Here is a 16,073-nt window from a genome sequence, read left to right on the forward strand (position 1 = left end):
AGGCTGCAAATATACAGTCATGATATAGGTAGGGTGTCTGAGTTTTGGTATTTAGGTATATGGTTTGATCAGAAGCTTACATGGAAGAGACATGTTGAGTATATGGAAATTAAATATAGGAAGTTGTTGGACTTCATTGGGGGTCGAATAGACAAATACTGTTGTGTATGTATCAGGCATTGATCAGTTCATCTTTACTGGGTGAGGTGGGAAGGGAGTTTGGAAGGATATCCTGCGGTCACGGCAATTGGAGAATGTTGTGAGCAAGGAGGGGGTAAGCAGAGTGTGTACAAGTGGACAATTGGGCAAAACGTGGTCGAATATGGACTGGGGGAGAGAGAGAGAGATGGAGCCGGCAATTGCATTAGGGAACGTTCCTCCATGTCTGTTTCCGAAACCAAGTGTAGATGTGGATTTGATTGATGGTAGGAGAGAATGGGGTGAGGACGTGAGATGGGGTGTGGAGAGAGACAGTGCCTTCGGAAGGTATTCAGACCCCTTTACTTTTTTTCCACAATTTGTTACATTACAGCCTTATTCTAAAATGGATTACATTTTAAATATCCTCAGCAATCTACACACAATACCCCATAATGACAAAGCAAAAACAGGTTTTTAGAAATGTTTGCAATCGTATTGAAACAGAGATACTTTATTTACATAAGTATTCAGACACTTTGCGATGACATTCGAAATTGAGCTCAGGTGCATCCTGTTTCCATTGGTCATCCTTGATGTTTCTACAACTTAAATTCAATTGATTGGACATGATTTGGAAAGGCACACACCTGTCTATATAAGATTCCATAGTTGCCAGTGCATGTCAGAGCAAAAACCAAGCCATGAGGTTGAGGAATTGTCCGTAGAGCTCCGAGACAGCATTGTGTCGAGGCACAGATCTGGGGAAGGTACTGAAAAATGTCTGCAGCATTGAAGGTCCTCAAGAACACAGTGGCCTCCATCATTCTTAAATGGAAGAAGTTTGAAACCACCAAGGCTCTTCCACAGGAAGGTGACCAAGAACCCAATGGTCACTCTGACAGCACTCTAGAGTTCCTCTGTGGAGATGGGAGAACCTTCCAGAAGGACAACCATCTCTGCAGCACTCCACCAATCAGGCCTTTATGGTAGAGTGACCAGACGGAAGCCACTCCCCAGTAAAAGGCACATGACAGCACGATTGGAGTTTGCCAAAATTAAGACTCAATGAGAGAAGAATGGGAGAAACTTGCTGCGTCATAACTAAGAAGACTCAAGTCTGTAATTGCTGCCAAAGGTGCTTCAACAAGTACTGAGTAAAGGGTCTGAATACTTATGTGATATTTCATTATTTATTTTTTTATATATAAGTTTGCAGACATTTCTAAAAACCAGTTTTTGCTTTGTCATTATGGGTTATTGTGTGTAGATTGATGAGGGGGGGAAAACTATGTAATCAACTTTAGAATAAGGCTGTTACCTAACAAAATGTGGAAAAAGTCAAAGGGTCTGAATACTTTCCAAAAGGCACTGTATATAGATAATCGGTTTTATTCATTTTTAAGTATATACAGCTGGTTCAAAGGATCCAGACAGTGGTAGGGTGGGGGCAGGGGTATATATCCCAGATTTCAATGTTAGATCGTTTAAGCGGTTAACTGATCAATGTATCAATGTATGAGGCCAAGTTGATGGCCATGATTATAGGTTTGAGATGGGTGGAGGAGGTGAAACCCCTCAGAGTGGTGATCTGCTCTGATTTGGCTGTAGTGTTGAGTAATGTGAATATGGGCAGGTCAGATAGGAAAAACTTGTTTGTAGAGATAAAGGTGCTCTTAACGGGATTTCTGTATGTCACTAAATTCTATCTGCTGATGTAAAAAAAAGGGCTTTATAAATACATTTCATTGATTTGAATTTGATTTATTGGAGAGGATGGGTTGGTGGTAAGCTTTTGCTGGGTTCCCGCCCATGTGGGTGTGAAGGGTAATAAGAAGGACAATGTGGTGGCTAAGAGTGCGTTAAGGAGAGAGGAGGTAGACATTCAGGTCCCGTTGGGCCATAAGGAAGTCAAGTCCTTGATCCGGTCTCAATCTTTGGCAAAGGGAGTGGGATGCTAGTAGTAAGGGGAGGCGATTTACATTTTTTACATTTAAGTATTGTGTTCCCCTGTCAGTTAAGGAAGAGGTGGGGAGTATGGGATGTAGAATAGAAGAAGTTGTGTGGAGTAGACTACAGTTTGGGTACACAGGTTTGAATGCCACATGATGGATGATACGGAGACATGAAACAGGTCTGTGTGATGAGTGTTAAACGGAGGAAACGGTGGAGCATGTGCTGATATTTTGAACTGTATGACCTAGATAGAGAGGCTGGTTGGGGTTTGGGTGGTGTAGTGGGGAGGGAAGTGGTGTCTAGGGCTCTATTTCACTTTCTGAAGTTACAGGACTAATGAAGAGAATTTAATGTAGGTAGGCCGTGACTGGCCTCACACTCCCGTGCAGTAGGTGGCAGTGTATGCATCTTAAACGTTGGATGCGATCCACCAACCTAATCTTGAAGAAGACGAAGAAGGAAGTGGATCAAAACATTGGAGGGAACGTAAATATTCTGAGATCTTCTGTTGATAATGACAACATAGTAAGTAAGTTCAAATGTGATATTTAGCTAGCAATGTTCATTACAGTAATGTTTAGAGAGCATTCCAATTGTATCAGTATTTGTACAACGATAAAGAGCTAGCATTTACTAACTACAGTAACGTTAACGTTACTCGCTAGCTAACGTTTACGTCTCTTTCCAAGGTTGGAAATCCCAGCTAGCTAGCTAACATTATAAAAAATGGCCCGCTAGTTAGCTTTGTTCGGCCATGCTAGGTGGCACAGGCACACTGTAACTACAGTTGAAGTCGGAAGCTTACAAACACCTTAGCCAAATACATTTAAACTCAGTTTTTCACAATTCCTGACATTTAATCCTAGTAAAAATTCCATGTCTTAGGTCAGTTAGGATCACCACTTTATTTTAAGAATGTGAAATGGCCGAATAATAGTAGAGTGATTATTTATTTCAGGTTTTATTTCTTTCATCACATTCCCAGTTGGTCAGAAGTTTACATACACTCAATTAGTATTTGGTAACATTGCCTTTAAATTGTTTAACTTGGGTCAAATGTTTCAGGTAGCCTTCCACAAGCTTCTCACAATAAGTTGGGTGAATTTTGGCCCTTTCCTCCTGGCACAGCTGGTGTAACTGAGTCAGGTTTGTAGGCCTCCTTGCTCGCACACACTTTTCAGTTCTGCCCACAAATTTCCTATAGGATTGAGGTCAGGACTTTGTGATGGCCACTCCAATACCTTGACTTTGTTGTCCTTAAGCCATTTTGCCACAACTTTGGAAGTATGCTTGGGGTCATTGTCTATTTGGAAGACTCATTTGCACCCACGCTTTAATTTCCTGACTGATGTCTTGAGCTGTTGCTTCAATATATCCACATAATTTATCTCCCTCATGATGCCATCAATTTCATGAAGTGCACTAGTCCCTCCTGCAGCAAAGCACCCCCACAACATGATGCTGCCAGCCCCATGCTTCACGGTTGGGATGGTGTTCTTTGGCTTGCAAGCCTCCCCCTTTTTCCTCCAAACATAACAATGGTCATTATGGCCAAACAGTTCTATTTTTGTTTCATCAGAACAGAGGACATTTCTCCAAAAAGTACGATCTTTGTCCCCATGTGCAGTTGCAAATCGTAGTCTGGCTTTTTTATGGCGGTTTTGGGGCTGTGGCTTGTTCCTTGCTGAGCGGCCTTTCAGGTTATGGCGATATAGGACTCGTTTTACTGTGGTTATAGATACTTTTGTACCTGTTTCCTCCAGCATCTTCACAAGGTCCTTTGCTGTTGTTCTGGGATTGATTTGCACTTTTCGCACCAAAGTACGTTCATCTCTAGGAGACAGAACGCGTCTCCTTCCTGAGCGGTATGACAGCTGCGTGGTTCCATCGTGTTTATACTTGCGTACTATTGTTTGTACAGATAAACGTGGTACCTTCAGGCGTTTGGAAATTGCTCCCAAGGATGAACCAGACTTGTGGAGGTCTCCATTTTTTTTCTGAGGTCTTGGCTGTTGTCTTTTGATTTTCCCATGATGGCACGCAAACAGGCACTGAGTTTGAAGGTAGGCCTTGAAATACATCCACAGCTACACCTCCAATTCACTCAAATTATGTCAATTATTTATTTTTATTTCACCTTTATTTAAACAGGTAGGCCAGTTGAGAACAAGTTCTCATTTACAACTGCGACCTGGCCAAGATAAAAAATTTATAAAACGTAGTGCGGCACAAACAACAACACAGAGTTACACATGGAATAAACAAACATACAGTCAATAACACAATAGAAAAAGTCTACAGTGTGTGCAAATGAGGTAAGATAAGGGAGGTAAGGCAATAAATAGGCCATAGTGGCAAATTAATTACAATTTAGCAATTAAACACTGGAGTGATATATGTGCAATTAGATGAATGTGCAAGTAGAGATAGTGGGATGCAAAGGAGCAAAAAAATAAATAAGAGTATGGGGATGAGGTAGTTGGATGGACTATTTGCAGATGGGCTATGTGCAGTGATCTGTAAGCTGCTCTGACAGCTGGTGCTTAAAGTTAGTGAGGGAGATATGAGTCTTCAGCTAAAGTAATTTTTGCAATTCATTCCAGTCATTGGCAGCAGAGAACTGGAAGGAAAAGCGGCCAAACGAGGAATTGGCTTTGGGGGTGACCAGTGAAATATACCTGCTGTACAGCGTGCAATGGGTGAGTGCTGCTATGGTGAACAGTGAGCTGAGATAAGGCGGGGCTTTACCTAGCAAAGACTTATAGATGACCTGGAGCCAGTGGGTTTGGCGACGAATATGAAGTGACGGCAACGAGAGCATACAGGTGGTATGTAGTATATGGGGCTTTGGTGACAAAATGGATAGCACTGTGATAGACTGCATCCAATTTGCTGAGTAGAGTCCTGGAGGCTATTTTGTAAATTACATCGCCGAAGTCAAGGATTGGCAGGATAGTCAGTTTTACGAGGGCATGTTTGGCAGCAGGAGTGAAGGAGGCTTTGATGCGAAATTGGAAGCCGATTCTAGATTTAATTTTGGATTGGAGATGCTTAATTTGAGTGTGGAAGGAGAGTTTACAGTCTAACCAGACACCTAGGTATTTGTAGTTGTCCACATACTCTAAGTCAGAACCGTCCAGAGTACTGATGCTGGACGGGCGTGCAGGTGTGGGCAGCGATCGGTTGAAGAGCATGCATTTAGTTTTACTTGCATTTAAGAGCAGTAGGAGGCCACGGAAGGAGAGTTGTATGGCATTGAAGCTCGTCTGGAGGTTAGTTGAGACAGTGTCCAAAGAAGGGCTAGAAGTATACAGAATGGGGTCGTCTGCGTAGAGGTGGATCAGAGAATCACCAGCAGCAAGAGCGACATCATTGATGTGTACAGAGAAAAAGAGTCGGCCCGAGAATTGAACCCTGTGGCACCCCCAAAGAGACTGCCAGAGGTCCGGACAACAGGCCCTCCGATTTGACACACTGAACTCTATCAGAGAAGTAGTTGGTGAACCAGGCGAGGCAGTCATTTGAGAAACCAAGGCTGTTGAGTCTGCCGATAAGAATGTGGTGATTGACAGAGTCGAAAGCCTTGGCCAGGTCGATGAATACAGCTGCACAGTATTGTCTCTTATCGATGGCGGTTATGATATTGTTTAGGACCTGGAGCGTGGCTGAGGTGCACCCATGACCAGCTCGGGAACCAGATTGCATAGCGGAGAAGGTACGGTGGGATTCTAAATGGTTGGTGATCTGTTTGTTAACTTGTCTTTCGAAGACCTTTAGAAAGGCAGGGTAGGATAGATTTAGGTCTGTAGCAGTTTGGGTCTAGGGTGTCTCCCCTTTGAAGAGGGGGATGACTGTGGCAGCTTTCCAATCTTTGGGAATCTCAGACGATACGAAAGAGAGGTTGAACAGGCTAGTAATAGGGGTTGCAACAATCGGCAGATAATTTTAGAAAGAGCAGGTCCAGATGGTCTAGCCCGGCTGATTTGTAGGGGTCCAGATTTTGCAGCTCTTTCAGAACATCAGCTATCTGGATTTGGGTGAAGGAGAAATGGGGAGGCTTGGGCAAGTTGCTGTGGGGGGTGCAGGGCTGTTGACCGGGGTAGGGGTAGCCAGGTGGAAAGCATAGCCAGCCGTAGAAAAATGCTTTTTGAAATTCTCAATTATCGTTGGTGACAGTGTTTCCTAGCCTCAGTGCAGTGGGCGGCTGGGAGGAGGTGCTCTTATTCACCATGGACTTTACAGTGTCCCAGAACTTTTTAGAGTTTGTGCTACAGGATGCACATTTCTGTTTGAAAAAGCTAGCCTTTGATTTCCTAACTGCCTGTGTATATTGGTTCCTTCAGGGAAGTTCCCTGAAGAGTTACATATCACGGGGGCTATTCGATGCTAATGCGGTACGCCACAGGTTGTTTTTGTGCTGGTCAAGGGCAGTCAGGTCTGGAGTGAACCAAAGTTTATATCTGTTCCTGGTTAAAAAATTAATTGAATGGGGCATGTTTATTTAAGATGGTGAGGAATGCACTTTAAAGAATAACCAGGCATCCTCTACTGACGGAATGAGGTCAATATCCTTCCAGGATACCCGGGCCAGGTCAAGTGAGAAAGGCCTGCTCGCTGAAGTGTTTTAGGGAGCATTTTTTCAGTGATGAGGGGTGGTCATTTGACCGCAGACCCATTACGGACGCAGGCAATGAGGCAGTAATCGCTGAGATCCTGGTTGAAGACAGCAGAAGTGTATTTGGAGGGCAGGTTGGTTAGGATGATATCTATGAGGGTGCCCGTGTTTACGGATTTGAGGTTGTACCTGGTAGGTTCATTGATAATTTGTGTGAGATTGAGGGCATCAAGCTTAGATTGTAGGATGGCTGGGGTGTTAAGCATGTCCCAGTTTAGGTCACCTAACAGCACGAGCTCTGAAGATAGATGGGGGGCAATCAATTCACATATGGTGTCCAGGGCACAGCTGGGGGCAGAAGGTGGTCTATAGCAGGCCGCAACGGTGAGACTTGTTTCTGGAAAGGTGGATTTTTAAAAGTAGAAGCTCAAATTGTTTGGGCACAGACCTGGATAGTTAGACAGAACTCTGCAGGCTATCTCTGCAGTAGATTGCAACTCTGGTTGGTTTGCAACTTTGGCAGTTCTATCTTGTTGGAAAATGTTATAGTTAGGGATGGTAATTTCAGGGTTTTTGGTGGCCTTCCTAAGTCAGGATTCAGACACGGCTAGGACATCCGGGTTGGCAGAGTGTGCTAAAGCAGTGAATAAAACAAACTTAGGGAGGAGGCTTCTAATGTTAACATGCATGAAACCAATTAGCCTATCAGAAGCTTCTAAAGCCATGACATCATTTTCTGGAATTTTCCAAGCTGTTTAAAGGTACTGTCAACTTCGTGTATGTAAACTTCTGACCCACTGGAATTGTGATACAGTGAAATAATCTGTCTGTTGTTGGACAAAAAACAATTGTTGGACAAATTACTTGTGTCATGCACAAAGTAGATGTCCTAACCGACTTGCCAAAACTATAGTTTGTTAACAAGAAATTTGTGGAGTGGTTGAAAAACGAGTTTTAATGACTCCAACCTAAGTGTATGTAAACTTCCGACCTCAACTGTATTTCCCACATGTAGCTAGCACGTTAACTAGTATTGTTAGTCATATTGAAATTGGAAAAATAGTGACCAACTGAAGCTTGTGCTAGAATTAATGCAGTTTGGTTGTGAACTAGCTAGCAACTACTGTAGCTAAATCGAACCTGCTTTGGCTATTTAGCTATAGCAAGACCTGCTGCTGTTTTTTTGGTTCTGGGGGGTTTGAGACTGGTGTGGCCGCACAACCTACCTTGTGTCAGCAGCCAGATCACCATGGCGAAGAGGAGGAACCTGTCCAACCTGGTGGTGTTGTGTGAGTGGGCGTCCTGCACCTTCAAAGGCCGCGATATGGAGGAGGTCAGCGAACACATGTCACTGCACCTGAAGGATCACCTAGGAGACAGAGATGCTATGGAGGAACTAGGTTGGTGGGTGAGGGGACCGTCAGATGACAACTACATCAGTGTCTCAGTATTGTCTCAGTAGCTTCCTTTCCCTAGTCTCTTCCGTCAGGTGAAAGCAAATGTAGAATTTGAAATCTTTCCGGCCCCTACAGTCTGTCGATGATTGCAAGGGAAAGTAGTCGAGGACAGGAAGCCTTTCAAAAGTAATGAGGCACGGTTGATTATATGCTCACCAGAATACCACTAACAGCACATACTGCCTTTCGCCAAATAACATGTGTTGTGTTGCTCACTCCAGATGACTATGCGTGTCTGTGGGAGGGCTGTGAGTTCCTGGCTATGGGCAGCCCCAGGGAGCTGGAGATCCACGCACACTTCCACACCTTCCACAGCAAACTCAAGTTCATCGGGACGCAGCTGCTCAAGTCCCACCCCAACTTCCCCAGCTGCACCCAGGATCTCCACAGCAACAACCTGGTCCCTGAGATCTCAGAGGGACTCGTGTGCCAGTGGGAGCACTGTGATGTTAGTTAATAATTCCATGGGGGGTGGGGGGTTTCTGCATCCCACTGTTTGACATCTCTCTTCTGTGTATGTGATATACTTCATTTTTGTTGTTGTTTTGCTACAGAGTACATTTAACAACCCGGAGTGGTTCTATCGGCATGTGGACATGCACACTCACTGCACTGGGCTCTCTCCTCTCCCAGACCAGCAGCAGGCCATCTTCTGCAGCTGGAAAGGTACTGCTAGGGGAAAGGAAGGGATCACATTAAACAGTGCCTTCGGAAAGTATTCAGACCCCTTAACTTTTTCCAAATTTTGTTACGTTACAGCCTTAGTCTAAAATTGATTTAAAACATTTTTTTTTTAATTCTCAGCAATCTACACACTACCCCATAATGACAATGTGAAAACAGTTTTTTAGAAATGTTAGTAAATGTATGAAATTTTTTTAACAGAAATACCTTACTTGCGTAAGTATTCAGACCCTTTGCTATGAGACTTGAAATTGAGCTCAGGTGCATCCTGTTTCCATTAATCATCCTTGAGATGTTTCTACAACTTGATTGGAGTCCACCTGTGGTAAATTCAATTGATTGGACATGATTTGGAAAGGGACACCTGTCTATATAAGGTCCCACAGTTGACAGTGCATGTCTGAGCAAAAACCAAGCCATGATGTCAAAGGAATTGTCCATAGAGCTCCGAGACAGGATTGTGTTGAGGCACAGATCTAGGAAAGGGTACCCAAACATGACCTCGGCCCACATTCCTCACTAATCCACAGCTATCCACCCTTATCAGTGACCGCAACCATGTGATTGCCTTTTCCCTTGCTTAGTAACTTTCCAGGCCCTTACTTAGTAACTTTCTAGATCTTATCCAACCTCCATTGACCCCAACATATACATTCCTCATACATGTAACTATTAACTTCTAGTATAGTAAGTATTTCAAACTTGAACCTTAACATTATGTAAATATGATATTTCAATTTGCAACAATTTCTAAAAACCTGTTTATGCTTTGTCATTATGGGGACTTGTGTGTAGATTGATGAGGGGGATAAAAAACAATTCAATCCATTTTCAAATAAGGCTGTAACATAACAAAATTTGGAAAAGGTCAAGGGGTCTGAATACTTTCCGACGGCACTGTATCAGCACAGCCTTTCCTGCTGTATTGAATATACTGATGTTTTGTTGGCCTGCTTCAGCTGATGCCCTCTTTGTGTTTCCTCAGGTTGTGATGCATTCTTTAAGATCAAGTACCGTCTGCGGGAGCATCTGCGCAGCCACACTCAGGAGCGCCTGGTGGCCTGCCCCACCTGCGGCTGCATGTTCTCCAGCAACACCAAGTTCTTTGACCACATCCAAAGACAGGCTCAGCCAGAGGGTGAATGGGCTCAGCTCTGCCTGGCCAGAGGTCACTGTTTTACAGCACAGGCAGATGTTATTGGTTTAGACATGTACATTTTATTTACATTGAATGCCCTCTGATTCTTACAGAATCCCTGGTGTGTGAGCATTGTGACAAAGGCTTTGCCAATGAGAGACTGTTGAGAGACCACGTACGACAGCATGGTGAGTGTGCTATTCTCCACCACTTCTCAGTTCAGTATTATTCAAATCAAATTATCAAATCAAATTTTATTAGTCATATGCGCCGAATACAACAGTTGGAGACCTTATAGTGAAATGCTTACTTACCGACAGTGCAGTTTCAAAAATACAGATACATTTTAGTCATTTAGCAGACGCTCTTATCCAGAGCGACTTACAGTAGTGAACGCATACATTTCATTTCACGCCTTTTGTTTTTGTACTGGCCTCCCGTGGGAATCGAACCCACAACCCTGGTGTTGCACACACCATGCTGGCGTTGCACACACCATGCTCTACCAACTGAGCCACAGTAATTAAAGAGCAGCAGTAAAAAAGAACAATATAGACAGGGGGGTGCCGGTACAGAGTCAATGTGCGGGGGGCACCGGTTAGTTGAGGTAGTATGTACATGTAGGTAGAGTTAATTAAAGTGACTGCATAGATGACAATAGAGAGTGGCGGGGGGGGGGGGGGATTCGAATAGTCTGGGTAGCCATTTGACTAGATGTTCAGGAGTCTTATGGCTTGGGGGTAGAAGCTGTTTAGAAGCCTTTTGGACCTAGACTCTGCGCTCCGGTACCGCTTGCCATATGGTAGCAGAGAGAACAGTCTATGACTGGGGTGGCTGGAGTCTTTGACAGTTTTTAGGGCCTTCCTCTAACACCACCTGGTATAGAGGTCCTGGAAGCTTGGCCCCAGTGATGTACTGGGCTGTTCGTACTATCCTCTGTAGTGCCTTGCGGTCAGAGGCTGAGCAGTTGCAATACCAGGCAGTGATGCAACCAGTCAGGATGCTCTCGATGGTGCAGCTGTAGAACCTTTTGAGGATCTGAGGACCGATGCCAAATCTTTTTTAGGGGGAATAGGTTTTGTCGTGCCCTCTTCACGACTGTCTTGGTGTGCTTGGACCATGTTAGTTTGTTGGTGATGTGAACACCAAGGAACTTGCCGCTCTCAACCTGCTCCACTGCAGCCCCATCGATGAGAATGGGGGTGTGCACTGTCCTCTTTTCCTGTAGTCCACAATCATCTCCTTTGTCTTGATTTAGCACATATTTAGCTCATTTTCCATGTCTGTCTTCGACATGTACATCTATTAGTCAAGCAGCATTATTTTAGTTGTAGTGCTATCAATAGGGTTTGTCAATAAGATATTTTGATTAGCTGATGATGGCTGTTGTCTGTGTCCAGTTTCTTTCACTGTAAATCTTATGAGTGATCTATCCTGCCTTTCAGTGAACCATATCAAGTGTCCCCTGTGTGACATGACCTGCACCTCTCTCGCCACTCTGAAGATCCACATCAAGTTCCGCCACTGTGACGAGCGACCCTTTCCCTGTGACTTCTGTGAGAGCAGGTTGTTGTCCCACATTGACTCATCAGACTCCCCACAACTTGCTGACCCTTATGGACTGTACATATTGTGCACATATTATTTTGCTTACTCTGTTGTTTATGATGTATGTCTCCCAGCTTTAAGAACCAGCATGACCTGCGGAAGCACATGGAGACCCATAATGAGGGGGCAGCCTACCACTGCTCTGTAGAGGGCTGTGACTACTCCTCCCGCATGGCCCACACCATGAACCAGCACTACAAGAGAGTACACGAGGTACTTCAGACTGGCTGCAGGGGGCGCCAAACAGTCACTCGGTGCTCAATAGAGCTACAGAATCAATATCCGTGTCAAAGCTAGACTTTTTAATTTGCAAAAATGTTTTGGGAATTTTGTTCAAGTGTATTCTACTTGACTCTTGCATAATTCTCCTCTGTAGGGTGGAATGGTCACGAAATACAAGTGTCATCTCTGTAACAAAACCTTCTCTTGGTGTTACACACTCACTCTTCACCTGCGCAAGAAACACCACCTGAAATGGCCCTCTGGACACTCTCGCTTCAGGTATGAACAACACTTTAGCTTTCTCTTATGTGATGAGTTAACATGAGTCAGTTTTACCATAAGGAGGTGGTTGTTGATTATTTGGCTTGCTCCACAGATACAAGGAGGATGAAGATGGCTACCTGAGGCTGAACATGGTGCGTTATGAGACAGTAGAGGTGACTCAGGAGATCATGAAGAACATGGCTCAGAAGAGGACGCTCCATAAGGGCCCCGGGTCCAGCAGCCGAGCCAAGAGAGCTGCCACCCGGGCAGCCAGGAGTCACGGCTCTCCCCCTTCCTCCTCCTCCTCTTGCTCCACCTCTTCCTCAGAGCTCTCTGCAGGGGAGGAGACGTCAGCCCAGCCCAGCCCCAGGGGCAGTGACTCACCTGTGTACTGCGTCCTGAGTAATGTGTCTGATATGGGGGATGACCCCGATGCCACCCGGGACGGCTCTTACTCCTGCGGGCCCTCAGGTGCTGTGAGGGCCCTGACTGAGGTGGCCAGGGGTCTGGGGATGGATGTGGTGTAATCACACACACTGACCCTCCTTATTCTAGTAGTCCAAGTTAACTCTTAACGCTGCCACCATTGTTGTCTCCAACCTTGATTCTGTTGACTAAAGTAATGATACCAACTTGAATTGTATCTTAATGAATAGGAATATTTCAGCCGATCAATGCAGCCATTAATATCTAACGCACTATGTCATTCATTTATGAAATGAGCACTTAGCTTTAAAAAAAACAAAATCAGATCCAGCATCTTCTCAGGACCAGTGTTGGAGACCACTAATGTGGCAATACTGAATCTCTCTGTTACAGCTGGGCTGTATGTATGATGGCTGGGCTTAACCTGGGATGGACTGTTTTATTAAAGTTCACTAAACGTTAGTATCTCCAGTTGAGATGTGACAAGTGGACAAGAATGTGAAGATTGTATTGTATTATTTTTAGAACGTGTGTTTTTGTTTGTTAGTGTTTTACAGTATGAGCTTTAATGCAGCTTCAGTTTAGTTCTGCCTCAGAATGTGACCCCATTGACAGCAGTTTTGAAGTAACTTTTGTGGTGTAGAAGTCTGTCAGGTCGTGTTTTTGAAACTCTTTTCCATTAAGTCATAGATCTTAGGTTTTCCTTTATTCTGATGTAATTAATGCTATAGCTTTTTATTTGACCTAGTTCATGTTTGTTTTTTACATTTAAGTTTTGTCAGTTATTTATATTTTTTGTCTGTCCATTTTAGGAACAGTAACTTGACAAACTCAAGAGTTAGCAACATTTTATGAACTCATTCGTTGGATCACACTTTTCTGTTTAGCAATGTCATTGTTCATCAATTTACAGGTGTTTTTAAGGGATGTAATTCAACATAGTAGTTTGTCCTTTATCTGTGTCATACAGGCAGTAATCAGAATCACAGAATTTGTCTTGAAGCAGTGCTGAGTTATAGTTCTAAGGCAAGCAAGCAAGCACAGAGTAGAGTCTTCTGATTTCTGTCATTACGAGGTAGTTCTGTGGGGAGCGCAAGACAAGGGGAGAGAGAAGGGGACCAAAGGCGGCAGTGTGCTTAAGAACCCAGGGGGAAGAGTTCTGTTCGGGAGGCTACTCTGGGTGAGACCCACCCTGGAGATATGTGACCTGGAATAGGTGGAGGTCAGGAGGCTGGGATGTGGGAGATGGTCGCCCATGGTGGCAGAATAGAGGCTGTGCTGGTAGTATTCCTCTCTGCGCAGGTGCAGATGCTCTCTTTCCATGAGGTAAGCCCTCTCCTGCTGCTTCAGGACCAGTGAGGAGTGATGGGGTGGGTGTGGAAAGCTGTGATGAGGGTCTCTATATGAACAGTCTGCTGCCTCCAACAGTCTGGCCCCCACCACACCATGCAGAGGATCAGCCCTCATGACCAGCTCTGGACAGGAGGAAACGGGGAGGTCCATACCCCTGTATACATCCCACAGTGGGTCTCTTGGGGTGTCCCACGGAAGTGCATGGTGGGGGATGAGCCGCATATTAGGAGTGCCAACCTGAGTCCGGGCCAGATTACGTACACTATTTACTGGGTAGAGCCTTGGAATAATGTTCCCTATGGTCATGTGCTGCATCGACATAGAGGATGGCGTGAGTGGGACCAGGGATGGTTTCTCTGTGGGGTCCCTGGGTTGAGGACCTTCATTGAAATCCTCCTGGTCATCCTCTCTCTGCCGCTTAATCTTCTTGGCCTTTATGTAGTTCTTACACTCAAGCCTTCTCTTCCTGTCACCTGACTCCCAGTTACGGCTGCCATTGGATCGCTGACCATGTTCCAAGGTCATTGTCTGAGGAACAGACTTGTCTTCAGCAGGTGAACTGTCATGAGTCCCTGCAGCATTGTGGCCTTGGTGTTTCTCCACTATGTACTGTTTCTCCTCCATCTTCTCTCTGGGTAGGTGTAGCTGCTGTCCCCATTCCCTCTCCCTGAGTGTGTCCCTGTCCTGAGGTTCCCTGATTGAATCTCTTCCTGGTTGTTCAGGTTCTGTAGAGCGTTCAGGTTGACATGCAGAGGACGGGGGTGTCTTCTGCTGCCTGCTCCACCACTCAGGAGTTCCTCCTACTTCTCCACTTGGTGCATTTAGATTGTCTTTGTGATAGATAATGGGATAGTCTGTTTTTAAGAGGAGGAAAAATAAGCAAGTCAAACAAATGTGTGAGCTTAAACGCAATTCTCCTTTATGATTATATTGTCTTTAACATAATACTAAACCAACACTGAAGGGAGACTGAAGGTGCTACTCACTTAGTGCCAGGTTTGGCAGTCCACCGACGGTTGTGAGGCTCAGTGATCCCAAATCTCCAAATAAAGGATGCCTACTGTGTGACTCTGGAGCAGGAGAATAATGGAAAAACGCTATGTTGAGTAATTTCTCTCTGTTAGACACAGTACTATAGTAAGACAAGTCATATTTTTAAGGAGGTTTAGTCTTTGGTCCCTTTCCTCACCTGGGTTAGAGAGTGGGGTGGAGTACTGAATAAGGTCCCGCTGATGGGGGATGGCTGAACCAGGAGGCTGAGTTAGAAACTCCGGTTTGACACCGAAGTTGATTGCATATGCGTCCACTTGCATCTTCTGCTGAGAAATGGAAGGACAGACAGAAAAATAGCTTCAGTTTGGTTTGGATACAAATAATATTTATTAGGTTTCATACACATTTTAGTGGATGTTTAACATGTTTTCATACCTTCACTCTCAGCTTATGGTGGTGGATCTGCCATGCAATGCGGACATGCATTGTATTCCACCTTCCTGGTCTCTGAGAGAACAACCAGTTCAATAGGTCAGAATAGAAACAGAACTCAAAACACTTTCCAAATGAGAACATTTTGGCAATGTATGTAGATTTAAAATTAAATTGCAAATAATCAAAAGGATACTCACTCTTGGATCCTTCTGTAGCAGCTTGTGTGACCCAGTCCAAGGTCTAGGTGCCATGTCTAGAACGTTTGATGTCTGACAAAGACAAGGAAATGTAGACTGTTGATCACACACTAGTAACTCATGACACACAGTGGAGGCTCCTCAGAGGAGGAAGGGGAAGATCATCCTCCTTAGTGAATTTCAGAATAAAAACAATTTAAAAAGTGAAACATTAAGAAAGTTATCCCTTTTAGATATACAAAATATATTCGTGTCACCAAATAATTTATTAAAACACACTGTTTTGCAATGAAGGTCTACAGTAGCCTCAGCAGCACTCTGGCTACACCATGGTGTAGCCAGAGGACAGCTACCTTCTGTCGTCCTCTGGGTACATTGACTTCAATACCAAACCTAGGAGGCTCATGGCTCTCACCCCCTTCCAAACACTTACACCACAGGAGGCTGCTGAGGGGAGAACGGTTCGTAATGATGGCTGGAATGGAGCAAATGGAATGGCATCAAACACCTGCAAACCATGTGTTTGATTTATTTGATACCATTCCACTTACTCTGCTCCAGTCATTACCACAAGCCCGTTCTCCCTA

General features: G+C 44.5%; 1 protein-coding gene across 7 annotated transcripts; it reads left to right on the forward strand.

The window, feature by feature from the left end:
* Positions 1-2,518: 2,518 nt before the first annotated feature.
* On the forward strand, positions 2,519-15,479 carry LOC106613002 (histone H4 transcription factor). Of its 7 annotated transcripts, none has more exons than XM_014214804.3 (10): positions 2,519-2,619; positions 7,867-8,109; positions 8,388-8,614; positions 8,721-8,832; positions 9,836-10,018; positions 10,102-10,176; positions 11,434-11,554; positions 11,671-11,809; positions 11,973-12,097; positions 12,195-15,479. In XM_014214804.3, exons 2-10 carry the CDS (start codon positions 7,959-7,961, stop codon positions 12,607-12,609), a joined length of 1,548 nt encoding a protein of 515 aa, XP_014070279.1. In that variant the 5' UTR covers positions 2,519-2,619; positions 7,867-7,958; the 3' UTR covers positions 12,610-15,479. The 7 variants fall into 7 exon arrangements, with proteins under 7 accessions (XP_014070279.1, XP_014070278.1, XP_014070273.1 ...); XM_014214803.3 differs by having other exon boundaries at positions 2,526-2,619; positions 7,949-8,109; XM_014214798.2 differs by having other exon boundaries at positions 2,531-2,623.
* The last annotated feature ends 594 nt before the right edge of the window (positions 15,480-16,073 follow it).

This window comes from Salmo salar, chromosome 09 (assembly GCF_965601325.2).
Source record: "Salmo salar chromosome 09, fSalSal1, whole genome shotgun sequence".
Lineage (NCBI taxonomy): Eukaryota > Metazoa > Chordata > Actinopteri > Salmoniformes > Salmonidae > Salmo > Salmo salar.